The sequence below is a fragment of the Canis aureus genome, chromosome 5 (assembly GCF_053574225.1).
Source record: "Canis aureus isolate CA01 chromosome 5, VMU_Caureus_v.1.0, whole genome shotgun sequence".
Lineage (NCBI taxonomy): Eukaryota > Metazoa > Chordata > Mammalia > Carnivora > Canidae > Canis > Canis aureus.
Window position 1 is genome coordinate 29,533,068 of NC_135615.1, and position 26,875 is coordinate 29,559,942.

The window sequence follows — 26,875 nt, forward strand, 5'->3', positions numbered from 1 at the left end:
CCGGCCTGTGATCCTGCCTTCCTGCTCAGCGTAGTAAGGGGGTGGCGTGCGCTTGTGTCTGCGTGTGGAGGAGAGGGCCAACAGGAGCACAAAGCACAAGGAGTCTGGAAATCTAACATGTTCACTCACGTCCGTGTGTCCAGTGCAAAGAGTCCTGCCCGCAGAAGAGACTCTAAAATGCCAGCTCAGGAGGACTTAGAGCCTCTGTTTCATGGTGACTCTAATGTGCACAGATACAGAGGCAGCGGCGTACTAGGGTCATGTCCCAGCGTGGCTGACAGAGGTTTGGGGAGCACCTGTGGATTTTTGGGTCTGAGTGGGGGAAATGCAGAACCATGTAGGAATCGGATTCCAGATCGAAGGAATGTTCTAGGAGCATTGGGTTTCTGGTGACTGAAGCGAATGAAGCTCTAGGATATGATGGAGTTCTCCTGTTGGTCTTCCAGGAGGAGGTAGAGAATTCCTGAGGATTATGGCCTCTCTTGGGGAATGGTCTTTTAATTAAGTTGAAGCAATGAAGCCTGGAGTTCATTGATATGGGGTTGGGTTGGGGGAGAGACTACCTTGCAGGGAGCACTGGGGCTCCCTTGCCTCTCCACTGGGACAGGAGGTGCCTCACCTCAGGGGTGGTGGGCGGCCAGTGAGGGGGGGTCAGCCTTCCTTTGAGGAGCAAAATAAAGGGAGAGGGTCAGTTCTGGCCAAAGTAACGGGGTTCTTCGCTTGGTGAAATACATCTGATTATTACTGTTACCATAAAATTGTTAACTGACACCAGAAGGAATGATGAGCGTAAAGGTCATCGTCAGGTAACATCTAGCATTAGAGGCAGCAGTTTCAAAGTAACGTGCACCAAGCCGTCTGCATTTGGAGGAGACAAAAAAAAAAAAAAGACACCTCGTTTTAAGGGGCAAATCACTTGAAAAGGTTATGTGCTGTGTTTTCTTTTCAAGGCTCGTTTCAAAACTGCTGATGAAGCAGGAACCCTTCTTTATCATTTCACAAAAAAAAAAAAAAAAATCCCACCTATTTATAAAATCAGCTCCATTCCATCTGATCCTGCAATTGAAAAGGAGACATGGCTCTAGGCCCATGAGGGCATTTGCTGGTCTGCATTCCTGCGAAGAGCTAAGTGCCGTAGCTGTGGAGAGACTGGGGACCAGGTGTGTTGAAGCAGGGCAAGCATGTGGCGAGGCTCCTTTGTGTCTTCGCCTCCCCCCAAGAGGGAATGTTGTGCTTCATGTTTCCGTGGGAGCCCGTGTCCCCCAACAAGAGGCCTCCCTGCAGTCATGAGAATTTAGCAAATGATGTCCTTTCAGAGTGGAGACCGTGTCTTCTTTCCATTCAATCAGCAGAACTCAAGCTGTGGGAGCCATATTTGCCTTCTAGAGTGTTTTCTGATTTCGACACTCAGAGAACTCGTTTTCTTATTAAGTGGTTCCCTGCACTTTCAACATTGTTCTGACTTTGATCGTATGATAGAGTCGAGGTTGAAAATTATCTAAATTACTTTGGTGCTTTGGGAGTTTCCACGATCATGAATGCAAAAGGAAATCATGGAATCACGTAATTTCGTGATGTGAACAAAAAAAAAAATCTCCTCGATTTGCATAACCTTCCTAGTGCCCCGCAGTTGTGCCCGAAAGGGAAGGGGTGGGAGAAGGAATCCTGCGCTTGCGGAGCAGCTCCTGTGCGCCCCACCGGGTGTGCGAAGGGGGCAGCACTTACCTGTGCTCCCCATCCTCTCTCTGACCTCCCCCCCCCCCCCCCGCCCTTCCCCACACACCTGATCCACTCCCCACTTTCTGAACAAGCGCTCATGTCTGAGGAGCAGGGGAGGGAAGCAGAGAGACAGGTGTTGCCGGCCCAGGTGGTGGAATGCAGGGCCGCGCTCCTCAGATGCCTAACGAGGCCGGAGTGCTAATTGGATTTGGTGGCAGGTCCTTGGTGACCTTTCCAGAGCATTTCTGTGTCATTGTTGGAGAGGAAACCAGGTTTGGGTCAGGTGAGAATGGGATCGAAGAAGAGGAAATGGAAGTACAGACGATTTTTATGAGGTTAGTTCTGAGAAGGAATCAGTAGCAAGAAAGTCAAGGAGCTTCTGAGCAGAGGTATTTTGCAAAGAGGGAAGACTGACAGGTCAGCGTGGGCCAGTGGGAACAGAGCAGGTGGTGAAGGCATAGGAGACAGGGTACATGAGGACTGCATGCATATTGAGAAGGAGGCACCTTCCAACCCTTCCTGTGTGCCAGGATGCGATCTCCTTTATCTCTCATAACATCCCTGTTGTAGAAAAGGAAAGTCTCTACTCTCTTAAGTTTAAGGACTGGGGCCTGCAAATTAAAGCGACCACAAAATGGATCAACAGGAGAAAAGGCTCATGTTGCCACATACATGGGGGCCTCACAGAAGAGAAGTGAAAACCCAAAGAGGCCACTACGTTTGAGATGTTTACATACTGTTTTAACAAAGGGTGATGAAGTATGGAGAGGTGAGAGACAAAGAGGGGGGCTTGGGCTCCTAGGGTGGTGAATTGTGGGAAGGCAAATATACGGGAGACTAGTGGAAGTTAAGGTTCTTCTAGTAAGGTTGGTTTATGCAGCGTCCTCTTGGTGCCAGCTTTCTTTCTCTAGTGACAAGGGACGTCCTCCTCCCACTGGTATGGGGGAGAGGAGAGGACACCTTTACAAAGGGGAAATGTCCGCCCTGCTCCTGATTACAAAGGGGCAGGGCAGAGAGTTCCTGCTGCATGTGCAATGTACTCTGGTGCCTTCAGCTCAAAATAATCCTATGCCAAAGTGGCATATGTTGGGGTGGAGTGTTCTGATCCGTGTAGGAACCAGATAAATGGCAGTGCCCCTGTTATACAGAGGAGGAGAGCCAGTTGGGCGCCTCAAGGACTCATCCTTCTACAAGATGAGAAAGGGGTTTGAGCCCCGATCTGTTCACCCACAGAGCTCCCTGCCTGTCTGCTGTCGTACACCGTTGACACTTCTGGATGGTGTGTTCTCCACAAACATGAACTCCAAGAATTCCAACGAGGCATCCCTGGAAAGTACTTTTCTCCTGGAGTTCCTTGCACATCCTTAGGCCAGTTGCTTGGAAATTGTGTTTATGACCTTCGCATCCTGCCCATGAACTGGGGGCAGCATCCATCCAACCCTTCATGATCAAGGGCATAACAGTGGTCTGAGCTTCTGCGCTGTGCATGGAGCCATAATTCTGACCCTGGATGGGAGTACCGGCTGCCGGCCGAGCTGTTTTCCCGGAGGAAACTGTAAGATGCACCACGCCACACACAAGAGAATTACTCAGCTCATGATCCCAAAGTTTTGTAGAGAGCCTGCTGAATTTGGCAACGCATGATGTGGCATCGGAAATGCCATGGGAAAATTATTCAATATTGGACGCTTTTGACAATTTAATGGCTGCCTGTTCCCAGGCTGAATGGAACCTGGAAGGCCTTTTCTTTTCACGTCTCAAAATGCATTTTGCTCTGCAGCAAATAACATGTAGCCCTGGGCCCTTCCTTCGCGAAACACAATGAAAAGAAACAGTTTAAATGTTATTGTCTGTTGATAAATACTTGGTGCATTATTCCAGCCAGTTCTAATTGGATTTATTTTTAAACTCGATTTCTGCAAATTGTACTGACAGTAAACAATAAAATCAGATGATTATTCTAACACAGAAACAAACCCACCAAAACCACTTGTCTGGCCTCCTAGTGCCTTGGCTGGCCAGCTGGCCGCGTGCTCTTGCTGGGGAGCTGTGGGACCCTTGAGCAGAGCACTGCCCAGCTAGGAGAAGATGCTTGCCATGCTCACTGTACCGTGGACAGTATTTTTAGGATCAGGTCTTCAGTTATGATATGAGAGAGCTTCGTTGTTTTTCAGAATTAAATCAGGACCCAAAGCACACCAGTTGTGTTCTGGAATGTACCGGATCCGTGAACCTGCAGCCTAAAAACCCTAGCCTCCCTCCTCGCATCCATTCTGTGCGGTGTCCTCCCCCAAAGCAGCAGGGGCTTCAACAGTAATGCCAGTGTGTCTCAGCAGTTGGGGCGCTTCTCACCCTCTCAGTGGTGTTGGGTCTGAAACAGGAAACAGCTGGACGGGGTGACAGGAGGGTGTGGGGGGCGCTGTGGCCATTCCCACCTGGGCGCTGACACACGGTACGTCCTCAGCAAGGGGCGTCCCGGGGACCTCAACATCGTGGGTCTCGGCCTTCCTCTGTGGGCTGCATTGTATCCTCACGTTCATCGTAAGTGGTCTGTCCAAACGGCAGCAGCTCTGGAACGTGCTGGAAGTCAGAATCTTTCGTGCTTCCTGATGATTTGCTTAGGGAGGGGGGTGGGGGTGCCCCAGGGGAGTCCAAACTCCTCGATCTTCCCATTCAAGGAGCATGTTGAGGTAAACAGAACAGGGCCTGCAGCTGAGGCTCATGGAGGGACACATCCCGTCTTTCTGGGAGTGACCACAGGTGCACTTCCTTGAACTCGGGAAGTGGGAATAAAGGGAAGGTTTCAGGAAATAGGATATCGGATGGTATCAGGTACTCTGGGAGGTCTTTCAAAACACTGACATCCCGGAGCGTTGCGCGCCTATGAAAGGTCCGTAGTTTGAGCCAGCACCAGGTGAGTTTCAGGTACTCGGTTAGCCTCCCTACAGACAATCTGAAGTTTGTTCAAAATTGTTGGCACCAATCTGTTGCCTCTTACTGATATCCTTTTGAAATTTAGTTTCAAAAATAAAATGAAATTCTCAGTGGCTGACCCTGCTGAAGGGTAATCCTGTTAAAGATAACCAGTGGCTCTTTGGAGGGGGTAGATGGGTTTTCCTTCTGTCAGAAAAGTGAGGACGAGTCAGTCCTCCCCTCTGGCCCGCCGTCCACACAGCCCGCCAGAGGGATTGGACTCGAGCACCCTCCATAGCCCGTAGATGGCGAGCCGAGTCGGAGTCAGGCTGCCAAAGATGTTTCCCCCAACCTGTTGGACGAGTCTCGCGGATACCTGTCTACCTGTCGCCGGGCCGGCCGGTGGTTCTTGTCTGAGCAGGAGAGGCTGCCCTTGAAGCTCATGGCTGTTCTTCTCTCCCCCAACCCCCACAGGTTCTCAGCATGATAATCAATGCAGCTTACAAGCCCGGGAGGGTGTTGCGAGAACTACAGCTGGTGGAAGATCCTCACTGGAATTTTCAGGAGGAGACGCTGAAGGCAAAGTATGTGTTTTCAGTTCTGGAAAACAAGACTCTTGTAGTTAGCCTGCTGCTTTGAAACTGGTCCTGCGTCTTTCGGAGGGAGTCCCCAGAAATGGGAAGGACTCTCCTGCTGCTGTTGTGTGTGCTGCCTACAGGTTTATTGGCGTTGTTCTGTTGCACAGAGTCGCCTTAAGCCGTGCAATTCTGGAACTAAAGGAGAGATTTGTTTAACTAATACTTCATTGTGTTAAACGTTCAGAATCGGAACGTCCTGTGTTTTAGGACCACTTGATTATTTGATCAGAAGGGGAACAATGGTAAAAGAGGATATCCATGATCATTATCATATGTTCTTCATTAGCAACTCTTAATATTTGATACAGTAAGGAGCTTGTGCCACATACAAATGTCCTTTGCTCTGAGAGTTATTTTATTTATTTTTTTAAACATTTTATTTCTTTGAGAGTATATGAACGAAGGTGAGAGAGAGGGGGACTTGCAGATCCCCCACTGAGCAGGGAGCCTGGCCCGGGGCTCGATCCCAGGACCCTGAGCTCATGACCTGAGCTGAAGGCAGACGCTTCAACAACTGAGTGCCACCCAGGTGCCCTGAGAGTTGACGGTTTTAAAAGATAAAAAGAACCAGTACCTCTGCTTCCTTTTGGGTTGCAGGCTGCGGGTTGACATGTGCTGGTCACTTCTTTTATTTCCAAGTAGACTAATTGGAAACACAATATTTTGGCTTTGCCTAAGTTTCTAGAGCTCTGAAATTGACAGCACCCACTGGATTGCTGTGCTTGATCCTTGTTTAGAAGGCAGATAGAAGAGACTCCATTTGCCAAGATAATTTTAATAATGGCTTTGACTTTGGATCCTTGGTATTCATTTAGCTTTTCCATAGACTAGAGCTTACTGGTCCACTTCTTTTTTAAAAAAAAAGATTTTTATTTATTTATCCATAAGAGACACACAGAGAGGCAGAGACACACAGGCAAAGAGAGAAGCAGGCTCCATGCAGGGAGCCCGATGCAGGACTTGATCCCAGGACCCCGGGGTCACGCCCTGAGCCAAAGGCAGACACTCAACCGCTGAGCCCCCCAGGAGTCCCATCCGGTCCACTTCTTGTATAACAGTATCCTCAAATAGCATGTAGTTGTGACGTGTGGGAAATGAGGCCTTCTGAACAGCGAGCCATGTTCAGTGGTTAGAGTATGTCTGAGCCCTCCCTGAGAGAAAGCACCTCTCCTGTTTGTAGTGAAAACTGAGGGATGTGAAGTGATCTGCTTGACCTGTATGGTCGACTTACACTGACCCTGAGTAAGGATGGTGAGTACTGCTCGGCTGTTGTCTCTAATCCGCTCAACGTTTCCTAGTTCTGTTTTGAACATGTCTGTAATATTAGACCCCATAAAAGTCATCTGTGGTCTAATGATGCTGTGCCAAATCACAGACCTCAACAGGGATACACGTTAATAGAGACAGTGTTTATTCATATGACCTGCCGTGTCAGTGAAAGGCGGCACCATGCCTCATGCTTCCCAACAAGTATTTAAATGAGCTTCACCCATAGTGCAAAAGAAACTAAAGCAAGTTTTCCTGTTTTTGTTTTTGTTTTTTTTTAATTCCCCAGCCAAATGTTCCATATCTTTCTACTTGATCTAAGGGAGAGATCGTCAGTAACACAACATTTTCTTTTAAGGTCAACACATAAGAAACAGTGGTGACTGCAAGAGTTGGTACAGAGAAACACTTCCTGTTTTAAACATTTTCTGCAAAATCCAGTACATCCCCAAATGCACCTCATGGATAAGGAAATAGGACAAATACCGAAATCTTAAATCCCATCGAAATCTCCCCTGTTCCTAAATAAGCCAGAAAGTTGCCCCCAGGAACCCAAATGACCAGGAGAGTTAATTTTGTGGTGTTGGCACGCCTCTTCACGTTATCAGAGCTTTTATTCAATCCAGCCTGACGCAATCAAAACAGACGCGGGGCAGTGAGCCCTGCCGGGTTGTAAAGGCAGCGTGTCACCTATTATATCAGCTATGACAGTGAAGTCCTTCACCAGATCTCACACGGCAACTCATAATGAGAAAGTGCGTGTCTGCACTGGGGTTCAAGTGTGCTGGATCACAGCGGCATCTCTAAAGCAGCTGCTAATGATGACAGATTTGCAGTTGTGGGGGGGCGGGGGGAGCATTCCTGTTAAGATACTGTATGTGTTGAGTCACCTTTTTGCTTCTGATGTAAAGCGACAACTCTTCAGATCTTGACAACTTCGCTCTTTTCTTTGGTGCAAATGAGAGGAGAGAGAGAGCGCCGGCTTCTTCCCATTTTGCTGAAAGGCTGAAGTGCATTCAAATAGATGAGCCTCCCCGGGTCGGGGGGGACCTGCATTTAGGGCAGTCGGTTGTCTCGGTTGTGGTCTTTGAGTGACAGTGTTAGAAGGCGTGCTTCCAGGAGGAGAGGGTGTACCGTGGAGATCATCCACCCCGGGGGCTTGAGAGTGTGGTCACTGAGCACCTGGGCTTGCTGACCAGTTTTCCCATGTCCTTGAGAGGACGGAGGTGCCATGGAAAAGGTCTGACCTGTGTGTGGGAGAAAAACTTGGCATCGTCCTCGTTTGTTCCTTGGTGATTTTTTTTCTTTCCTGTTTATCTAACAACCATACCTTTTATACTAAAATTATCTCAGCATTGAGTATCATGTAAGGAGTCTCTACTACGAGTCTTCGCCAGGTATTAAAAGGCAAAACCCGGGTAGCTGTGGTGCCAGAGGGAAAACAGATTCTCACGTAGCTCATTTCAGCAGTTCTGGCAGAGAAAATTCTTCGTTTGCAATGAATTTAAGTATCCTAGATTGACCTACATTATTTTGTATTTCAGGAGGAGGAATTTAGGCTATACCATAGGGGGATTAAAATTTTTTTTTCCCAACTCTGTGCATTTAGAGACATTTAAATGTTTTCTGACATGTTCTAGAATCTTCTTGGCAGGAGAAAGACTGTTAACTCTGCTTTGAGTGGCTTTTGAGATAATCTTTAGAAAATCCAGGTGAAGGCTTAATAGATTTTCCCAGTCCTTTGTTACAGTTATTCAGAATATTTAAAGAGGAGATGTCCTCTTTAATTTGGAGTGAACGAAACTTCCTTATCATTTAGACAGACCCAGGGAAAGTCACGGCTTTGAGGTGAGTCACGCTTGGCTCTACAGAAATGGTATTTTGGTTTCTTTTTTGTAAGCAATTACTGATTTTTTTTTCTTACGTGTTTCTATTTCACTTTTTTAGGTCTTCTCCTCACGCTCCTATTTTGTGAATATCAAGCTGTAATATTTGGCTGTAAAGCGATGTGTGTGAAAAAAGATTCTCTAACAGAGACTCTTTAGTGGAAGAAAAATCTTTTGTAGTTTGTTCATGTGTTCATTTTCACCTGGCTCAGATGTGTGCGCTTGCTCTCCTGAAAATGCATCCATCAGGTTACAGGCACCGTGCTGGTGCTTCCAGCGCAGGGCAGTGTGGGATATTCTGAATCAGATGAGATCTTCCCAAAAAAATAAACACACACTCACACCTCCTTCAGTGCACAGGGTTTCTCAGGGTTCTTCACTCCACATGTCCTCTTGACTCAAAATCCGTTTTGGTGTTCCTTAGCCTTACCTGCTGAAGGAGACTCCTCTTTCCAGCACTCTTGTTTCTCCATCTTCATATGGCTTTCTCCGCCCTGCCATATGCACTCGCATGTGGAAATAAATTGCCACTTTGGTTGGTAGGAGAATCCCAGAAGGCCACTCACACTTCCTTATTGATGGCAAGGAAGAAAAACCTTTTCTCTACTCTGTCATGTTCGGTTCCTGGGAGCCTGCAAATTAAACTGACAAATAATCAGATAAGCCAGAGAAAAGACCATTTGCTTACGAGAGGAAATGTGGAGTGAAGAACCCAACACGGATGACATGATCCACTCTTAAACATCAGGGTGGTCCAAGCAGGAGGACTTCAGTTTGGCCCAAGTTCTCTCATTCACTGTTTGCACGCACACGCACAGGAGTGCTTCATGATGGGTGACTTGAAGGGGCGGTTAGGAGTTGGAGCTTCTGTGTATGTTATACTCAACTTAGTGGGGGAAAGACAGTATGGAGTAAAGGCCTTTAGGGAAGAACAAATAGTTTTTATATGAAAGACAAAGGAGTTTTTAGGAGAACAAAGGGGAGATAAGAGAGTTTGTGAAAATGCTGGTTTATGCAGGCACAAGCAGGCTTTGTATCTTTTTTGTGGCCATGAAACTCCGTGGACAGCGGATTTATGGTAGGTTTACTTTGGTCTCTCCCCTGAGATTAGAAGCTGCCCCAAGGAGAGAACTCATGGTAATCCTCATTTCTCAGAAGTCTCCGCTTTTCGTCACATAATGGAAGCTCCAAGAAAGCTGCTTTCTGCATCTGTCAAATTTCAGACATCTTCAACTTTAAATAACTTCTATGTCGCCCTGAGGTTCTGAGTGGGTCCCCACAGTGACAGCCCAGGAGAGCATCCTTCCTGTATCCCTCTGTTCTCTGATGTCCTGTGCTGTTCCCAAGCAGGTGTCTGAGACCAGGGTCATCCAGGCCTCTCTGCGGTGCCCCGCTAGGAAAGAGCAGATCCTGTTCCATACTTCTCTGGAGCCTCAATTAGTGCAGGGGTGAGGAGGGAATGGGGTTTAGGGGGAGAGGTCTTCAAAGGAACGGAGGCAGAGTTCCTCTGAGGACGGCCGTTTACCGGATCTTCCTGACTCCCTTCTTCCCCACCTTCTTTACCTTTGCTTGTTGTTATCCTGCATCACTTCTGACCCAGTGATCTTTTTTTTTTTTTAAGATTTTATTTATTTATTCATGAGAGAGGCAGAGACCCAGGCAGAGGGAGAAGCAGGCTTGCTATGGGGAGCCTGATGCGGGACTCAATCCCAGGAACCCAGGATCACACCCTGAGCTGAAGGCAGATGCTCAACCACTGAGCCACCTGGGTGCCCCTGACCCAGTGATCTCTTACTTCTTTTTCCCGTCCCTCCCTCCCTTCCTTCCTTCCGATATCATAATGCCAAGGAGTTGTGTGCTGCGTACTAGCTTGATCGTGTCTTTCAAGTTTCCTCTCTTCACAGCACTTGTACTCCATGCTTTAAAAACCTTATCTCGTGTTGTGTTTACAGCAGTCTTGCTGGGACTTTTAATAAATTACATGGCTAAGTGTCCTTCCCTCTGGACCCCCAGTCTCCCCACCCTCTCCTCCACCACCAGGGCTTCACGATGGACTCATCATTCCAGAAGGGCAGAGGAGGGGATTCTGTTACTTTTAAAACCAGGCTGTATAATTCTATCCTCATAAATTTCGATTGGCGTCTCCTAATTAGGAAAGGTTTACTGAAACACTTGCTTCCCCGGAGTCACCCCAAACCTTTAGAAGGGGAGAAACAGCCGTGGGCATCAGTTCCTGGCCTGCTCTGTCCCTCAAAGGTGTTTCTCGCTGTGTTGGAATCTGAAGGTATGAAGAAACCTGTCTTGGGGGCCCTACTTCAATGGTTTGAATTGGGACCCAGTTTTCCCTTTTTCTCCTGCTTCTGTACTTTATATCATTTTCTTTTTTAAAGGAACTTTAAGAATCTTGATGTTGAGCTCTTTAGAAGAGAGACCCCCAGGGCTACCAACACTGTAGTGGGAAAAACTGCACAGGGAAGTTGCACCAGGGACATATTTTTATTCTGGCTTCCCCAGAACATTAGAGATGCGCCGTGTCCACAGAACTGTGCTGGTTTCATTATGAAGCACGACAAAAGCAGCCATCAGGAACTACCCAAGAGTGAATCGTGGAGCCCTCCTCGGAGCTGGGGATGTGTTCCTACATCGGGGGTCGATAGAGGTCCCAGAAAAATCAACAGTTGTTCAGGGCTGTGCGATCGAGAGCATGATCTTATCTACAAAGAATTGCTTTTTAGCTCTTACTACACAGAAAGCCAAGCTCGGCACTTCAGAGAAATGCAAGAACAATCAGTACAGAGGGACTGGGATCTGAAAGACTAGAGAATGAACACAAAAGTCCAGTTTTTTTTTTCAAGTTAGAATTTAATTTCTTTGCTGTTGATACTGTAAAAAAGAAAAGAAAAATGATTTGTCGGGAGGGGGAAGATTTTTCTAGTCTTCAGAAGTGTAGAAAGAAAGCCTGGTTGAAAGAAAGTCGGGATCAGTTTATCCTATTTCTTCCTGTCACCACATTATTTTTAGGGAACCAGATCTTGGTTTTGAATGTAATACTTTGTTTGCAAATTGCCCGAAATGACGTTCTCCTTACGTTGCACTGTTTGCACTCATTGCCTGGGGCCCATGTTGTTTTGTGTCAGGCTTTTGGAAACCTGAAACACAAGTGTGCAGAGCAGGTCTGGCAGAGAGCTTGTGGCCATCACCCTTGCAGACGTGCAGTGGGAGGGCGACGTTGGCTTTCTGGGTAGTCGACGCCTCTGGGTTGTGGTTTGTCTTCTAAAGCCTAACATGAGCGTCATCTGGCTGAGCATCTGCTGTTTTTCTGGAAGATAAGTTGTTCAAGATTTCAAAATGGGGGTGCACATCCAGGGAGGGTGCGTGCGGTTCAACAAGCCCCACAGTGCTGAGGCATTTTTCATGTCAGTGGGCTCCAGCTTCCATGACGTGTCAACTGAGTAACGACCAGTAGTCTGCTGCTACCTGAGAAGTTTATCATTGTTCTGTACCAATGATATTTTAAAAGTGGGTCTAGAGGTGGTTCGAACCTATATCCAGGCGCTCCTCTTTACAGCCAAGCCTTAGTCACATCGTTGTTACTGTAAATATTAGGACCAGGGCTTCGGTGCCCATTTTTGAAACAAGAATCCATCCAATGTGCTTTTCCGAAGAGACAGTCTCTGGTTTTATGCATGTGGTTTTTCTTAGGCAGGAGAAAGGTTTTTTTTTTGTTGTTGTTTTTTAAAATTTCCCTCAAACATGATGAGCAACAAGTGATACTATCTAGATTTCAGAAGCGTTCTGGAGCCAGTATTAAATTACGTATACCACGTGGCGAGACGATGCCAAGTGGGAATGTTTGTGGTGGCCAGTCTGCCGTGGCACCTCATCCCAGGTGTTGTGCACGATCCCGGGCTTCCTTAGGGAGACTTCTCGGAGCTCCTCAGGGGCGATCAAAGCAAATGGCGTGGAAATCACACACAGCCGACTTTGTTGTTAGAAAGTCACGAGGCTACTTTTGGAATACGGCAGACAGAAGAGGTCTGAGTAACCGTGTGGTCTTGCCTTGCTCTCCCTTCCTTCTTTCCAGATACAGAGGCAAGACGTACAGGGCCGTGGCCAAGATCGTACGGACATCCGACCAAGTTGCAGACTTCTGCCGGCGGGTTTGCGCCAAGCTAGAGTGTTGCCCAAACTTGTTCAGTCCTGTGCTGGTTTCGGAAAACTGCCCAGAGAACTGCTCCATCCATACCAAAACCAAGTACAGTAAGTTCAAATCACGGAAAGAATACTGGTCTGCGGGCCTAAACGGTGGGGAAGGCCGTAGGTGGGCTGTTCTGTTTTCAAACTCTTGAATAATTTTTCACGGAAAATGCTGCAAAAGAATTATTTTAAGATTTGCTGTGGCGATACTTATGCGTTCCCAGCCCAGGAGAGGGACAGGATGATCAACCCCAGAACAGATTATCACCGGCGGGCGTTGGCAAAGGAGAGATGACGCCGGGTATGCTCTGAACTTCAGGGCATTGGCTGAGTTTGGAAACGATCTGGCTGGAAGGAAAGCCGGGTAAAACTGGTTCCTGGTCATGGCAAGTAACCAGAATGGCTTTCTTGGTCCTTACGCTGACCAAGGAGAGTCTCCCTCTACCCTTCTGTGCGAGGTGAGCACCTCGTCCTACACGGCTTCCTCCCGTCTATATGGCTCCCTCGGTGCAGAAGCAGCCTGCACTGTCCACGCTCTCGCAGGCTCCACTGCCCCTCATGTCCTGGGACGCGGGGTTGGCCGCCCCCACCACCTTTGCTCTGACCTCCCCCCCGCAGGAAGTCCTGCTGTCAGCCTCCTCTGTCCCCACACCCTGGAGCCTCCGCCTTCTGGTGGCCTCTCCTGGGTCTTGTCCTTAGCTCTGCCTTCTGCATGCACGGCAGCCACTCAGATTATGTCGAGCTCTGCTGACTCCCTCTGATGCCCGCTTCTGCCCTCAGTCATCTCTGACCCAGGGGTGACCGCATCCCCGTCTCAGTGGCCCGCAGGTTCGCTGTCCCGGCCCACACTCCGGCTGCCAGGGTATCCACAGGGCCTCGGAGCGCAGTCCATGTGCCGGGAGCCCCAGCCGGCTGAGGTGGATCACCTGGTGTGTCACAATCAGGGATCTGAACGTACCTGAACCTCCACTCAGAGTGTGAATTTCCACATGTTTTTTTCTGTACAGGTGCAGGGATATTCTAAACCATTTTCAGCTCCATCTCCAAGAGTCTGCACCCTCCTCTGGAAGGTTGGACTGCCTGGCTTTCTGCAGCCACGCTCACATATGCAGAGCCACCTGGGTGTGGGTCGGGTGTGGTGACGTCCCGTCCTCTCTGGAGAACTTGTTCCCCCTCCTATGACCTTTGGGCAGAGGGGAGACCCCCTGGAGCAGGGCTGCTTGCTAACAGATGCCCCAGAATCACAGAGGACTTGACTAAGAGCTAAACTTGCCCTTGAAGGTTGACCTTAAAAATAGGAAGAGGCGGGTTAACCAAGCTCCAATTAAACACGACCAAAATGACTTAGAGATTTTTCTGGGTCTGGGATGATAAAGCATGAAAATCCTAAAATCCCTGGGTCAGGTTACAGTTATTATGGCTGCAGATGTCCCAGGGGGAAATGACAAAACCACACTGAGGGGCAATCGAGAGCTTCGAGGCCAAGCGTCACCCGGCGCAACCCCAAGGCTCTGCAAGCAGACACACCTTTGTTGTAGTCAGTGAAACTGTGCTGATTTCCAGCGTCTGGCTTATAGGAAACCACCTGTAGATACACACTTCGCTCTCTCAGGCCTTGGATCAGTTTCTTGGGTGTTGAGGCCCTGAGGGTGTTTATCTAGCTGAGTTTGAGGGACAAGGCAAAGCATTCCCGTACTCCCCCTGCCATCATAATTCCCCACCTGGCTTGGAAAAAAACAAACTGCAGCAGACTTGTCGGGGTTCTTAGGTGTGAACAGGTGCTTATCCACTTGTAACTGGTGCTTGGGGACAACCGTGAAGCAGTGATCGTCCTGCTCCGCTTGGTCCCACTGGGCTCGTTCTGCATGTGAGGCAGTGGGGTGTCAGGGCCTGGTGACTTTTCCATGGGAACGTGGCAGCGTGGCCACGTATGGGGACCACACTGCACTGCAGAGTACGTGCTCCACTGTCCCCAGGAGCGGTGTGTTTAGGTATTTTTCTCGGCTCCTTTCAACCATAGATCAAGGTTCCCATTCTGCAGGTGGTTATGTTGTGGGACAGTCGAGACTTTCCGTGATGAGTCTTGGTCGGGATCATAATTGAAAACCGGATCCTTAGCAGTGGCTTCAATGACTTGAACATGCATTTAACTTACAAAACACATGGGTCGTTATTGAAGGGTGGCCGATGATTCTCTCCCGGGTGCTCTTCGTGTTAACAGAGACCTCTCTCAGGTGCTGGTGGGCTGGCTTCTCCCGAGGCCTCTCTCTGGGCTTGCAGACGGCCGTCTTCTCCGTCCTCACCTGCCCCTTGCCCCTGGCGTGCGTTCCCCTCCCCCCCACCCCACACGCTGGTCCCATGGGAGGAAGACCCCATTGTCTTGACCTCACTCACCCTTAGTCACCTCCTCAAAGGCCCCGTCTGCAAATACAGTGGCATGGGCAGGTGGAGGGAGCTTTAATATTTGAGTTCTGAAGACTCACAGTCCTTCCCAGAACACCTTCGAACCATGAGAGTGCTGGAGAAATGTCTCCTCCTCCACGGAAGAGACAGAGGGAAACCTGATGTCCACATGAGATGTTGGATTTTTATTGTTCTGAACGGAAGAGCCATCTTTCTCTCTTCTCTTTTCTCCTCCTCCTCCCCGGTTGTCCTCTCGTTTCTGTAGTCCCCCTGGGTCCACGTATGTACGTGTGCACAACCTCTAGAAAACGCTTTCCGTCCTCTGTCCCCTTGCAGCCTATTATTACGGAAAGAGAAAGAAGATCATTAAGCCCCCAATCGGGGAAGCCAGCGCCGAGAGCGGGCACCCGAAGCCAGCCAGACGAAGGAAGCGGCGAAAATCCATCTTCGTGCAGAAGAAGCGGAGGTCTTCCGCCGTGGACTTCGCCACGGGCTCAGGGGAGGTATGTCTGGCCTGGAGCGCCTTCCCGCCTTGGCCTGGGACATGGGCTGCTCATGGGCAAGGCCACAGCTGACATGCGACGCCGGGTGTTTGGAAGCCCCAGCTCCTTGGTCGCTGAGAGTGGCTTCATTCTGCTTGGCCTTGCGGGCTGGGGGAGAGCTGTGACAGGGACCATGGTGGGGACAGTAGGATGGGCCTTGGGGTCCCTTCTTGGGGTCCGCTCAGGGGGTGTGCATGGGGCCAGCTGGGCAGGAGAAGGCCTCCCTGGATTTAGTGCCTCCCCTTCTCCCCAGGAGAGCGAGGAAGAGGATGCAGATGCCATGGACGAGGACACTGGCAGTGAGGAAACCAGCTCTGAGCTCCGCGATGACCAGACGGACACCTCTTCGGCCGAGGTGCCCTCTGTGCGGCCCCGGAGGGCGGTCACCCTGAGGAGCAACTCGGAGCCAGAGCGCCGGCCGCCCGTGGAGAGGCCGCGGAGGGCCCGACGGGTGCAGGCGGCCTCCCGTGCCGAGGGGGCGGACCAGGGCACGGCCACCGGCCACGACCCTGTGGAGGTAACACCCGAGGGCCCCAGGGTGGGCTTGTGTGGGGCCAGGGTGCAGGCAGGCTGGTGAAGAATGCCTTGATGTGGGGCTCCCAGCTTAAACTGCCAGGAGCGATAGCGGCAGCTGCAGCCCAGGGTCCAAGTCTGGGGGAGAGGCCTGGTGATTTCCCGTCTTGAGTGGAGTCCAGGACAGTAATAGCACCTGTTTCTCTGGAAGGTTTTCTAGTTGCAAAGGACTCTTGTCAGGAGAACAGACCTGATGAGTCCTCAGGGTCCCGTTGACCACTGGGCTTCCCCTTCACGGGGCCCTTGTGTGGCCGCAGAAGGTTAGGTCAGCGTGTCGGGTCTCCCCCAGACCCACAGGCGGGACACGATCGGCTGGAAGGTCATGGGCACCATCACCACCAGAATAAATGGGCAAGAGCTGGCTGCCTCCCGTAGGCTCTCAGGCACCGCGTACCATCTCTGCAGCGGAGGTGCATCCTCACCAGGCAGGCCCGGGATTTCCTCAACTGGCTTTTCAGCTCCTGCTCTCACGGTGCCTTTTCTCTTGACCTCTAAGGACACACAAGTCATGGGAGGCAAAGTCATAACCCAGGCGAGATGCTAAGAACGCCCCTCGAACCCCCAAGTCTCTGTAGCCTGTCGGGTGCCCAGGCAGAGGCTGGAGGGAGGAGGAAAGTCTGGCTCAGGCCCTGCAGTGATCCAATGACCTCCTGCCTCCTTTCTCCCATCAGGATGCAAAGCAAGAGGACGAGGAGAGACTCGTTCTGGAGAGCAACCCATTGGAGTGGACGGTGACTGACGTGGTGAGGTTCATCAAGCTGACTGACTGCGCCCCCTTGGCCAAGATATTTCAGGAGCAGGTGCGCTGGTTCTGTGGCTGAGTTTGCTCAGTTTTGTTTGATCTGCTGATTTAGCTGCTTTCTGTGACACGGCTCTGGCAGGGCAGGCGGCCTCCCCACGTTGCTCCCGGGATGCTGGGGGGTGCAAGCCTGGCTCACACTCAGTCCCTGCTGACACCTCCGTGGGGGGCTCCTTGCTGCCAAGCACAGACGGAAGCCCCAGCTTGTCTTCTCAGATGCTCCTTCTTGGGGGCGGGGAGTCCTGGGGGTCGGGGCGCTCGCCTGGCCTTTGTTGTGTCGGTCGGGGGGAGGGGGCCTGTCCTGCTGTCCTGCAGTAAAGCCATTTTTGTCTAAAAGGTGTCTGTCTCCCTCGGCTACCTTTCCCCCGTCCTCTGGCTGGAGGGAGCAGGCCTCCCTTGGGCCCTTTTCACCCATGAAGCTTCTTTAGCGATAGGTCTTGGCCTGGGAGGCAAACAGACAAACCCAGGCACTCTCTCGACGCCCTCTCGGGCCACCAGGTCCCTGCGGTCGGCTCTCTCTCCTCTGCACCTTATGTTTATTTGATTCATCACATCCAGGGCTTTTAGTTCTATTCAGTGGGAGAAACGGGGCAAGTATGTCTCCTCATCTTCCCTGTTCCTCTCAGTGCCCCCATTTCTTTCACTCCTTCCTCTGCAATGACGTTAAAAACCTGTGGAATGTCAGGCACTGTGCTGGGAGATGACTGAATGCAAAATGATCGGCGTACTCTGTACTTTAAAGGAACTTTGATTCTGCAGATAAGATGATATTTAGCTAAAACCTAAGACCTGCTCTGAGCCCTAAGTCAGGGATTTTTTTTTTTACATCGCCCCTTAAACTAATGTGGAAACAAATTGCCCGTCTGGACACAAGCCACCCTGCAGATAGAATTTCCAGTGAAGCCTGTGACTTGCTCTCTTGCACTCGTGTGAAGTCTTGCCGTTTCTCACGCTGCCTCATGGTCTAACTGTGTCTTTCGGGGCCTCATATTTAAGGAAGGTACTGTTTGCTGTATAATCAGTTAAAGGTGTGTGTGCACGGTCTTTTTTTAAGATGATACATACACACCGATACCCTAGAAGGAGGGTAACTGCGGGCACTCCGGGAGGAAGGGAGAAAGAAGGGCCTCTGATTCCCACGCACGCAGCGACTCCCCCAGATTTTCCACTGGGCCCACTGTGGAAAAAGTGAATTCACGTGGGCAGACCAGGTCTTCCCCTTTGTTCATTCAACACACGTTAACGAGCCCTTGTTCTGTGTCTGGCGGGCATTTTTCTAGGTGCCGAGGATAGAACGGGGAAACAGAGTAGAAGAGATCCCTTGCCCTGACTGCCGTGTCTTCTCAAAAGTGAATTAAAATGCGAGGCCGCCCCTGACGCCTGGGTCCCGGGCCTCAGCGCCCAGCTCTCTCTGCTGGGAGGTGCTGCTTTGGGCCAGCTGCATCCGTGTTTCTGTGCCCCGACCCCCAGCAGGACGGTGACGGAGCCACATCTCACTCATTGTGTGTCTCCAGTATCTACTTTGGGGTCTGACGATACAAACAATGTAGTCGATATTTTGCAAAGAAATGTAAAACGACTTTAAAAGACCTGGCACCTCCTCAGAAACTAAGGTTTGATTTATCAGGGGAATCCTTTCTCCTCCTTCCTGGGCTGTGAGACGTGAGAAAAATGTAGCAAAAGGAAAAGCATTTCAGAAAGAACTGGCGAGGAATAACACCTTGCACCTGAGGTGTAGACTCAGTATTTTTACTGAGGAATAGTTTTTGCATCCTGAAGAGTGCACGTGACACTTGTACATCGGGGGCATGCTGATAAAGGGAACAGCTCTGAAAGCCGCCCTCCGGGGAGGAGCCTAGAGGATTGTTGCAAGGCTGCATCTACTGTCCCCTCCCCTTTATTTCCACCACCGGTAAATACTGTTCCAAATTTTGCATTTATCGTGTTCTTGTTTGAGTTCCTCTCACATGCTTTTTCGAGGTGATGCCATAAGGTTTCCCACAGTAGGTGAACCAACATACGTTTCCACTCATGGGGTAGGGGTTCCCGTTACCATATACTTCTGTGCCAACACTTAGTACTGTGTGACTTTGTCACTCTTGTGGGCATAAAATTGTGTCGTGGGCCTCATTGGCACTTCCCTGATAAGGCTGGCATCTCCACCACAAATTTCACCACTTTTGTTTCACTTGTGACGTATCTGGTCATGCCTTTTGCCTAATTTTTTTTTCATGGTTTGTCTTTGTTGTTGGTTTGCGTAGTGACTTGTATATTCTGGAAATCACTGCCGTCCTTCGTGCACTGTACGCAGAACATGCGGTGTGTGGTTGGGCTGGCCACTCTATGGCACCCTGTAATGGACCCCACGGGGAGCACCCCAGTTCACCGGGCTCAGCTGTGCTACCCCGTAGTAAGCATCCTCACCCCTGGTCCCTCATGCCCTCCCCACCCTGCCTACTGACCCATTCCAGGACGTTGTGCCCAATACCAGCTTGTGGATGTTCAAGTCCTATAACGTGACTTCTCTAACATCTTTAGTGACTCCTGCTCACACAGCCCAGCAGTTCCCATATCCTAACTGCCATCTGGGCCCATCTCGGCTCTACCCTCAGTGTCTCTGAGCTTTCCTTGGGTACGTGCTCTCGTGGACTACTTGCCTTCCATGGGTCCAACCTCCCCTTAATGATTCCCCTTGGCCCCTTAGGTCTGAGTTCAGGCATCACCTGATCTCTGGAGCGTTCCTGACTCCTCCTATAAGACTGGCTGTGTTCCCATCCATTTGAGCCCGTAGCTCCGTGACCATACTTTATTTTCTCTGTATTGTAGTGGTCTGTTCATCATAATGGCCCTCCTGGGAGGGAGTCTTCGTTTGTTCAGTGCGGTAACCACAGAGGCCATAGAGTGCCTGGCTCAAAGACGGTGCTCAAGGAACGCTTGTTGAGTAAATAAATGACATCCTTCACTTAAATGTGGTGCCTGCATATGGCGGCTGCCTTCACTGCTGTGGTCTGCGGAGAGTTATGGAAGCATTTTAGGACTGGCTTTCAATTGCAATTGAATCTACATGTCCAAGGATGGCCATCCTAAGTATGGGTGTTTAGAGTGACGGCTTTCCCTCCAAAGTTTAATATCTGGAAACCATGGTTCTAGGGGCACCTGGGTGGCTCAGTCAGTTAAATGTCCAACTCCTGGTTTCCGCTCAGGTCATGATCTCAGGGTCCTGGGATCGAGCCCCACGTCGGTCTTGCTGCTCAGCGGGGAGTCTGCTGGTCTCCTCCTCTCTCTGCCCCTCCCTGCCCCCTCCCCTGCATGCGTGTGCGTGCTCTCTTTCTCTCTCTTTCTCTCTCTGACTCTAAAATAAATAAATGAATCTTAAAAAAAGAAAGAAAGCAAGCCATGGTTCTAGTTCCAATACAGTCTCTAACTCAATGATCTTAGGTAGATCAACTAGTTTTTATGGTATTAATCTCCAACTAAAAAAACTTCCTTTACCCTAAAAGAAGTTTCTGTTCTGTTCTTCATTGAACATAATGGTTAAGCCACCTGCACATGGTTTTATAACATCATCCTGTTTCCTACTTAAAATGTGTTTTTATGAGTCCCATGATACTCACGAGACTATGTATCCCCAGGCCTATACCCATTCTGTCAAGTTTTGATAAAATATTAGGCAGATTTGCCTCAGAAAGTGGAGTCAGCTGACAGGTCCCAGGTCAGGAGGTGCCATGGTTTGGTTCATGACCTTGAGCAAAACACTGTTTCTCAGCACTTCCTCTAGTTTGCCCTAGAGGTGGGATCTGAAGAGAAAGTAACCTGTAAAAACACTATAGAAAAAGAAAAAACAATCATAGCATCAAAAACTCATTGACAGTTTTATTAGTTTGTCTCCTACTTTCAGCATGTATTCAGGACTGATTGGCTCACTTTGGGGTTCAATAAGGTCCAGTGTGGGTCTTGGTTGACAAGCGCTTGTCGTTGTGCACATCAAGGCTCAAGCCCACATAATCTGGATGGTTTAAGTTGTACTTATGTCGGAACTCTTAAAGCTAAGGCTTGGTCCTTATTGCCCCTGTACTTATTAGGGATAATCAGCACCTTGAGGTGGCTTTTGAAACATCATATGCTAAATTATGCTTGCTCCTACCATTAGTCCTCCGAAGGCCAACATTTATACCCATTTTGGGTTTTTTTTTCTTTTTTTTTTGCTTTTGGTATCTTTAAGACAGCTCGATAAACCACTAATTTTAAGAACGTAAGCTCTGTGTAATTCATGATGCATGATGTCTGAGATTCACGTGCTTGTGTGCAGTTGCAGGACTGGCACGTCTCTGGCTTGTGGGAGCCCTGGGTTCACCGCTTCTCCAAATGGCAGAAATTCCCATTTGCTGGGTTCGATTCCTGCTCTCCTTCTACCACTGGCCTTTACCGCTAACCTTCCCTTACTTCCTTTGGAATGTGAAGACTGTCTTGTCTTCATTCAAACAACATCTATGTAAATATGGTTATAGGAAGCGAGCTGGTGAAGAGGCCGAGGTGTCCAGTGGGGTGATCCTAAAGCTTTGGGGTGAGCCATAGTCTCTTCCTCCTGCAGCAGCTGCAGCGTAACAGTCTCTAGTGATACAGTCCCCATGCGGACTCGGGGCATGGCTGTATGGCTGTAGAGGGCTGGCGAGGACAAAACCCGGAGGCAGACCCTGTACACCTCATTCTGGGAGACGCAGCTGTGCAGATGGAGAAGCGTGCCTTTGTGTGTGTGTGTCAGTACCTGAGTTTTCCTCAGGGGAGAACTGCTCTGGGTAGTGGCCCATCTCTCTAGCATCTTGTTTCGATGATGAAACATCAGGCCCTGTCCAAGAAGACAGAGCTGCCCCTCTTCATAGAGAGCTCTTTTCCTGCTCACAGGGGAGTCACAGCAGAATGTACGAAGGGCGGGGGTGCATGGGGGTTAGAGGCACTGTCCCGGCCAGGGGCCAGGGGCTGTAAGCTTGGGAGGGAGGAGGTCCTGCAGCAGCCCACCTGGACCCCCTCTCCGTCCCACCAGCCAAGGCATGTGAGTTTCAGAGTAGCCAGTATTGTCTGAGAGAAAGATTTTTATTAACCAGAAAGATGAGAGTCCCCAAGTCAAGTGGGTATTGCTGCCACGCACTCCTGTGAATTGAAGGTGAGGAGACCAGCCCCTCATGGCCTGGGCCCCCAAGAAGAAGCCTGCCATGTGCAATGCCTTCCCTTGGTGCACAGTGTCTGGGCTCTAACATGACTTTGTTTCCCGGCAGGACATTGACGGCCAAGCGCTCCTGTTGCTGACTCTCCCCACGGTGCAGGAGTGCATGGAGCTGAAGCTGGGGCCCGCCATCAAGCTGTGCCATCAGATCGAGAGAGTGAAAGTGGCTTTCTACGCCCAGTATGCCAACTGACACTGCCCTGTAGCAGCGATCCATGGTCTCGGTGACGCAGCGTCTCGGGAGGGTTAGGGATCGCAGCTTCGTTTTGCTGGACTGTGAGATGGTACATGCACTAAGTAGCACTGAAAAGCGGGAAGCAGGGAGGGCCCTGCTCATGCTCCTGCCTGTTTGACATGGCCACGTTTGCAAGCACACCCAGGACCACCCCAGTGGCTTCTAGACAGTGTTGGGCGCCGTGGAAAATGGAAGAGCCTCTTTGTACATCCACGCCTCGCCTTGCTCCGTCTGGAAACCAGGCAGCTCCCCACTAAGGGCTCTCTTCGACCACAGCCCCCTTTGCTTTGAAAACTAAGGCACAGTGGAAGGCTTTTGTCCACGTGCCCATGGAGGACCCCCGGCTGGTCATTCTGCTGTGGTTGTTACAAACACTTCTTTAGTAACGATGCACATGTGGCCGCATGGGTGTCACTGCAATTTGATCTTGGGGGCGACTTAGTTCCCCAAAGCACTTGTTCCAGGGTGCGGTAATGAAAGGATGGGCTACACCTGCATCACCTGTCAGAGGTGCCTTTTAGGAAGCAGGGGGCATGAAGGCAGGCAGCATGTCATCACAGAGAGACCGTTCTTCCTGAGGGATGGACCCCCAGAGCCTGTAGAGGGTTCCGTTTGCAATCTCTTAGAGAACTTCACACACTGCTAACTTTCTCATTTAATTGTGACCATATTAGGGAGTCATTCCTTTAGTCTGTTGGGAAATACTGAGCTGTGTATCGAAAGAAAAGCTTAATTTCAGAGAGGAGTGGGAAAGGCATCAGGAAGCTTTTAATAAACCAGCCGCATCCCCTTGGAGGACGCTGCAATGAGTCTCTTGATGAGGCTGGCGTTGAGTGCGCTCCATCAGCCCGGCCCTGGGATGGCTATGGAGGAGGCGGACACTCCTGGTGGGAAGCACGTCAGCAACCTGGGCCAGCCCTGCTCTCCCGCTGGCCCGGCTGATGGCCAACTGTGACCCTGGATGACGGGATCACTCTGGATGTTCCTGTCCACCTCCTGCTCCTGCTAAAGGCGAGTTCCGATCTGCCCGCATGAGACACAATAGGTGAAGAAGACTCATGTCACCACTGTGTTTACAGTCTCCTGTAGCCCACTCTGGTTTGGAGGTTCCTGATGACATTTCTCAGGCAGTTCTCATTACGTTGGTCGCGTCACCTGTGGAGAGACCTGAGGCTCTGAGAATTGGCTGGGATTTTGTTTTGTTTTGTTTTTGTACCAGTCACTTCATCTGCGTTTGCGTGTGAGGGACCCAGTGCACTCAGTGAAACCCGAATGGATGGCTCTCCTCTGTTGTGGTCAGTGGCCCAAATGCCTTTGGAAATGGGTGCAAGGAAAGCAGACCTTTGGATTGTCCCTCAGGGGACACGGAAGGGGAGCCTGCCCTACTGCTACGTTTGTACTGTAATTATCTTGATCTCTCCTCCTTGATTAGAGTCTCAGCAGCTGCAGTGACATCGTGTGGTGGGCTTATTAGCTGTCACGTTTCTGCTATATTTTTATGGCATGATTATCTGTCAGATTTTGCAAAGTTTGATTATTAATGCTGACCTTTACTCACACTGTGTTGCTGTTACAGACGCAAAAAAGAAGCCTATTTTGCAGGTAACTTTTTACTCCGCCCCCACACCTGGCTGATTTCTACCATGTTTTAAATGTTTGGCAAGTGGGTTTGCCTGGGGACCAGTGACGGAAGGACCAGTGTCCTACACTGGCGCTGGCAGTGTGGTGGCCAGGTAGGGAGCATCCGTGCTGACTGGCCCTTGGCTTGCGGTTGGGCTTCCAGCTCCTAGGCTGAAGCATCGGTCTCCTCCCGGGTTCCCACCCCTGCCTCCTCAGCCACATGCTTTTGGCCTTAAACGCTCAGCCTGGTGGAGTCTGTCGGAAAGGGCACCCATTTTGAGATCTTTGGCTTCTTCCCTGCACTGACTCACTTAGGATCCTTCACCGTGGCCTTTCTGAGCTGAGCTATTCCTGTTGTACCTGGAACAAGAGCAGAGGGTTGTGGTGGCTGCGACGTGGCACTGTATTCACAGGATGCGTGTCCCCTTCTTGTGCCCTTCCTGGTAGAGGTACAGAGAAGGAGGTGCTACATCACGGAGGCATATGTTGCAGGCATCTCTGGAGCCCCCCGGCCCCCCAGAGGATCTGGAAGGATCTCCCACTGGCAGGCTGGGCGAGATGTGGCCACCGTTGCTGGCGAAGCTTCCTGCCTCCCAAGGGGCTGCGCACCCAAGACGCCCCAACTTCAGTCTTTTTCTGTATGGCAGTCGGTCTCTTCACCCCCTTCCACTTTCTCGTGAGGGAGGAAGACGTAGCTGGGGCCAGAGGCTGAGGGCCCAGCTCTGGGGTCTCCCCCATGAAGCTGTGTATGCCACCTCCTGGCCCTCTGAGAGCCAAGAACCCTTCCAGGACCCAGAAGATGCTTTTGCTGTCAGTGTCACCAGCATCCTCCTGAACTTGGACCCTCTGCGGACTCGCGCTGGTGGGTGCACTTCACATGGGTAGCAACCTGGCTATGGAATGGGAAGGTGGCGTCTGTTTCTCTGTAGGATTCACCCCCCACCAGCTTCTGTCTCATAAATAGGGCCGATTTCCAAGGAACCTTTACCTCGTGGTTACTGTGTCTCTTACGGCAGGAAATGCTGATTCTATACGCCCTACCCTGGGTACCACCGCAGCCCCAGGCCAGACATGTGTCGGCTGGAACACCAACAAGTGATGCCCACCTCCTCCATCCCTAGATGCCACAACCTCCACTCTGTCTCTGTGATGATACTTTGGGACCAAAGTCCTGTGCTCTGATTACCTGGGTCCTCGATGCACCCTGCCACGCGTTACCTCCTGGAGCTGGATGAGAAGCGTGTGTCCGCTCTCCCAGCCAAGTAGACACTTCGCCATCTGTACAGTGTGAGGCAGAAATACCACCTTGCCTTTAATGGTGGGAGTCATCACGCAGTCCCATCCCAAAACTGTGGGAGCTTGTCCAGCTCCTGCCTTCTTGACCGCATCTGTACTGTATTGGGAAAGTATCCCATCCACAAGAGGATAAACCTTAAAAAAAAAAAAAAAAAAACCTAAAAGGAACAGGGTACGGCTGGCATTGCAAACGAACTTCTTTGCTTTTCAAAAATAAACCAAAAAAGAAAAATGGAAACCAGTTCCCTTCCAGTTGCATAGTACAGAGAACTCACCCATCACTTTTAAAATTCGGTCCATTTGATCAAAGGTCAACTCACACACACACAGTGTTTGGGCTGCACGGCCATTAGGTTGCTTTACCTTATTTGATCATATCTGAAAGAGTTATTTCCTGTGTTTGCTTTGATTGGCTCTTCAATAAATTTAAATAACTCAGACCTTTGACACTGACCCCCACCCACCCGGCTGTCATCTCTGGGAGGCTGATTTGGATCGGTGTTTGAAGCTCAGTCGGAGTGTCCTAACTTGTCTCTCAGAAATTCTGAGTGTTGCAGCGGGCAAGTTCTGAGATTTGCCTTTTATCTTAGACCAGACGCCTTCCTAAGAGCCGCCCTCCTTTCATTTTGCAAGCACTGGGGGTTTTCATACTTTCTTGCATAGAACACCCATTTCTGTTTATTTCTGTACATAGATCTATAAAAGCCGTAGCGTTAAAATCTTTGTTGTGATTTGAGTAACATTGTTGCCTTTTCGGTTGAGATGGTGAACCTAGGATCCAAGTACTCTGTTCTGTCCTTAGAAAGCTGTGATCGAGTGTGCAATTGTTTTTGAAGGGAACAATAGTAAATTAAAGTCCCTGTAGTCTTTAAGGAAGAAATTGTGGAAGAGATAGACAGACTGCCCGTGTCTCTTGGTGCAATAACTAATAGCAAGGAAAAGTTCTATTTGCAACTATGACGAACTAGTGATCCTCTTATTCATTTACCTACCGTTCTTTTCTGTTCAAGAGTTTTCCGGAAATTGCTTTAGTCCCTTTAACTCGGTTAAGTATTTCAGTTGGTTCTTCTAGCTTTTATCACTAGAGTTGGTTGACAAGTAGCCCAAAACATGGATGCGATAAAATCAAATTGTGCTGGTTTTGGTCCACTTAATCTAAAAATTGTACTTGCTGACACAGTGGCTGCTTCGGGTGTGGGTCAGAAGCGCCTCTAGTTCCAGCGATGAGTACTAACCCAGACGGTTTCCTGAGCGGTGGTCTTGCCACCATCCTGGCTGGTTTTCAATGGCGAGGATTCCGTACCAGCAAGCACGCAGGTCCGGTCATGCAGCCAAGCCACGGCACGGCTTCAGGTGGGCCTGACGCATACCCCGAAGGGAAGGCAAAGTTCTGGGACCAGCATTTGCTGAAAACCAGCTTAAGATGAGAAATTGGAGACAATTCTTTTTTTTTTTTTAATGACAGAAGAAAAAATCATCTCATTCGTTGTTCACAATGGGAGCAAGCATGATATCCAGAAGCATCAACTGTCCCTAGTCGTGAATGTCAGAAGCCCTTTTCCCGTTT

The 26,875-nt window shown here is 50.0% G+C and overlaps 1 protein-coding gene across 5 annotated transcripts in view; it reads left to right on the top strand.

Moving 5' to 3' along the window:
* Positions 1-25,472, top strand: part of SFMBT2 (Scm like with four mbt domains 2) — a 214,950-nt gene extending 189,478 nt beyond the window's left edge. For 4 of the 5 annotated variants that reach the window (XM_077897285.1, XM_077897287.1, XM_077897288.1 and 1 more), the window contains 6 exons: positions 5,107-5,216; positions 12,507-12,682; positions 15,359-15,525; positions 15,818-16,081; positions 16,809-16,937; positions 22,210-25,472. In XM_077897285.1, coding sequence (XP_077753411.1) covers positions 5,107-5,216; positions 12,507-12,682; positions 15,359-15,525; positions 15,818-16,081; positions 16,809-16,937; positions 22,210-22,350 — 987 coding nt within the window. In that variant the 3' untranslated portion in view covers positions 22,351-25,472. The remainder of the gene's footprint in view (positions 1-5,106; positions 5,217-12,506; positions 12,683-15,358; positions 15,526-15,817; positions 16,082-16,808; positions 16,938-22,209) is intronic. The other variant, XM_077897289.1, reaches the window with a different exon arrangement.
* The last annotated feature ends 1,403 nt before the right edge of the window (positions 25,473-26,875 follow it).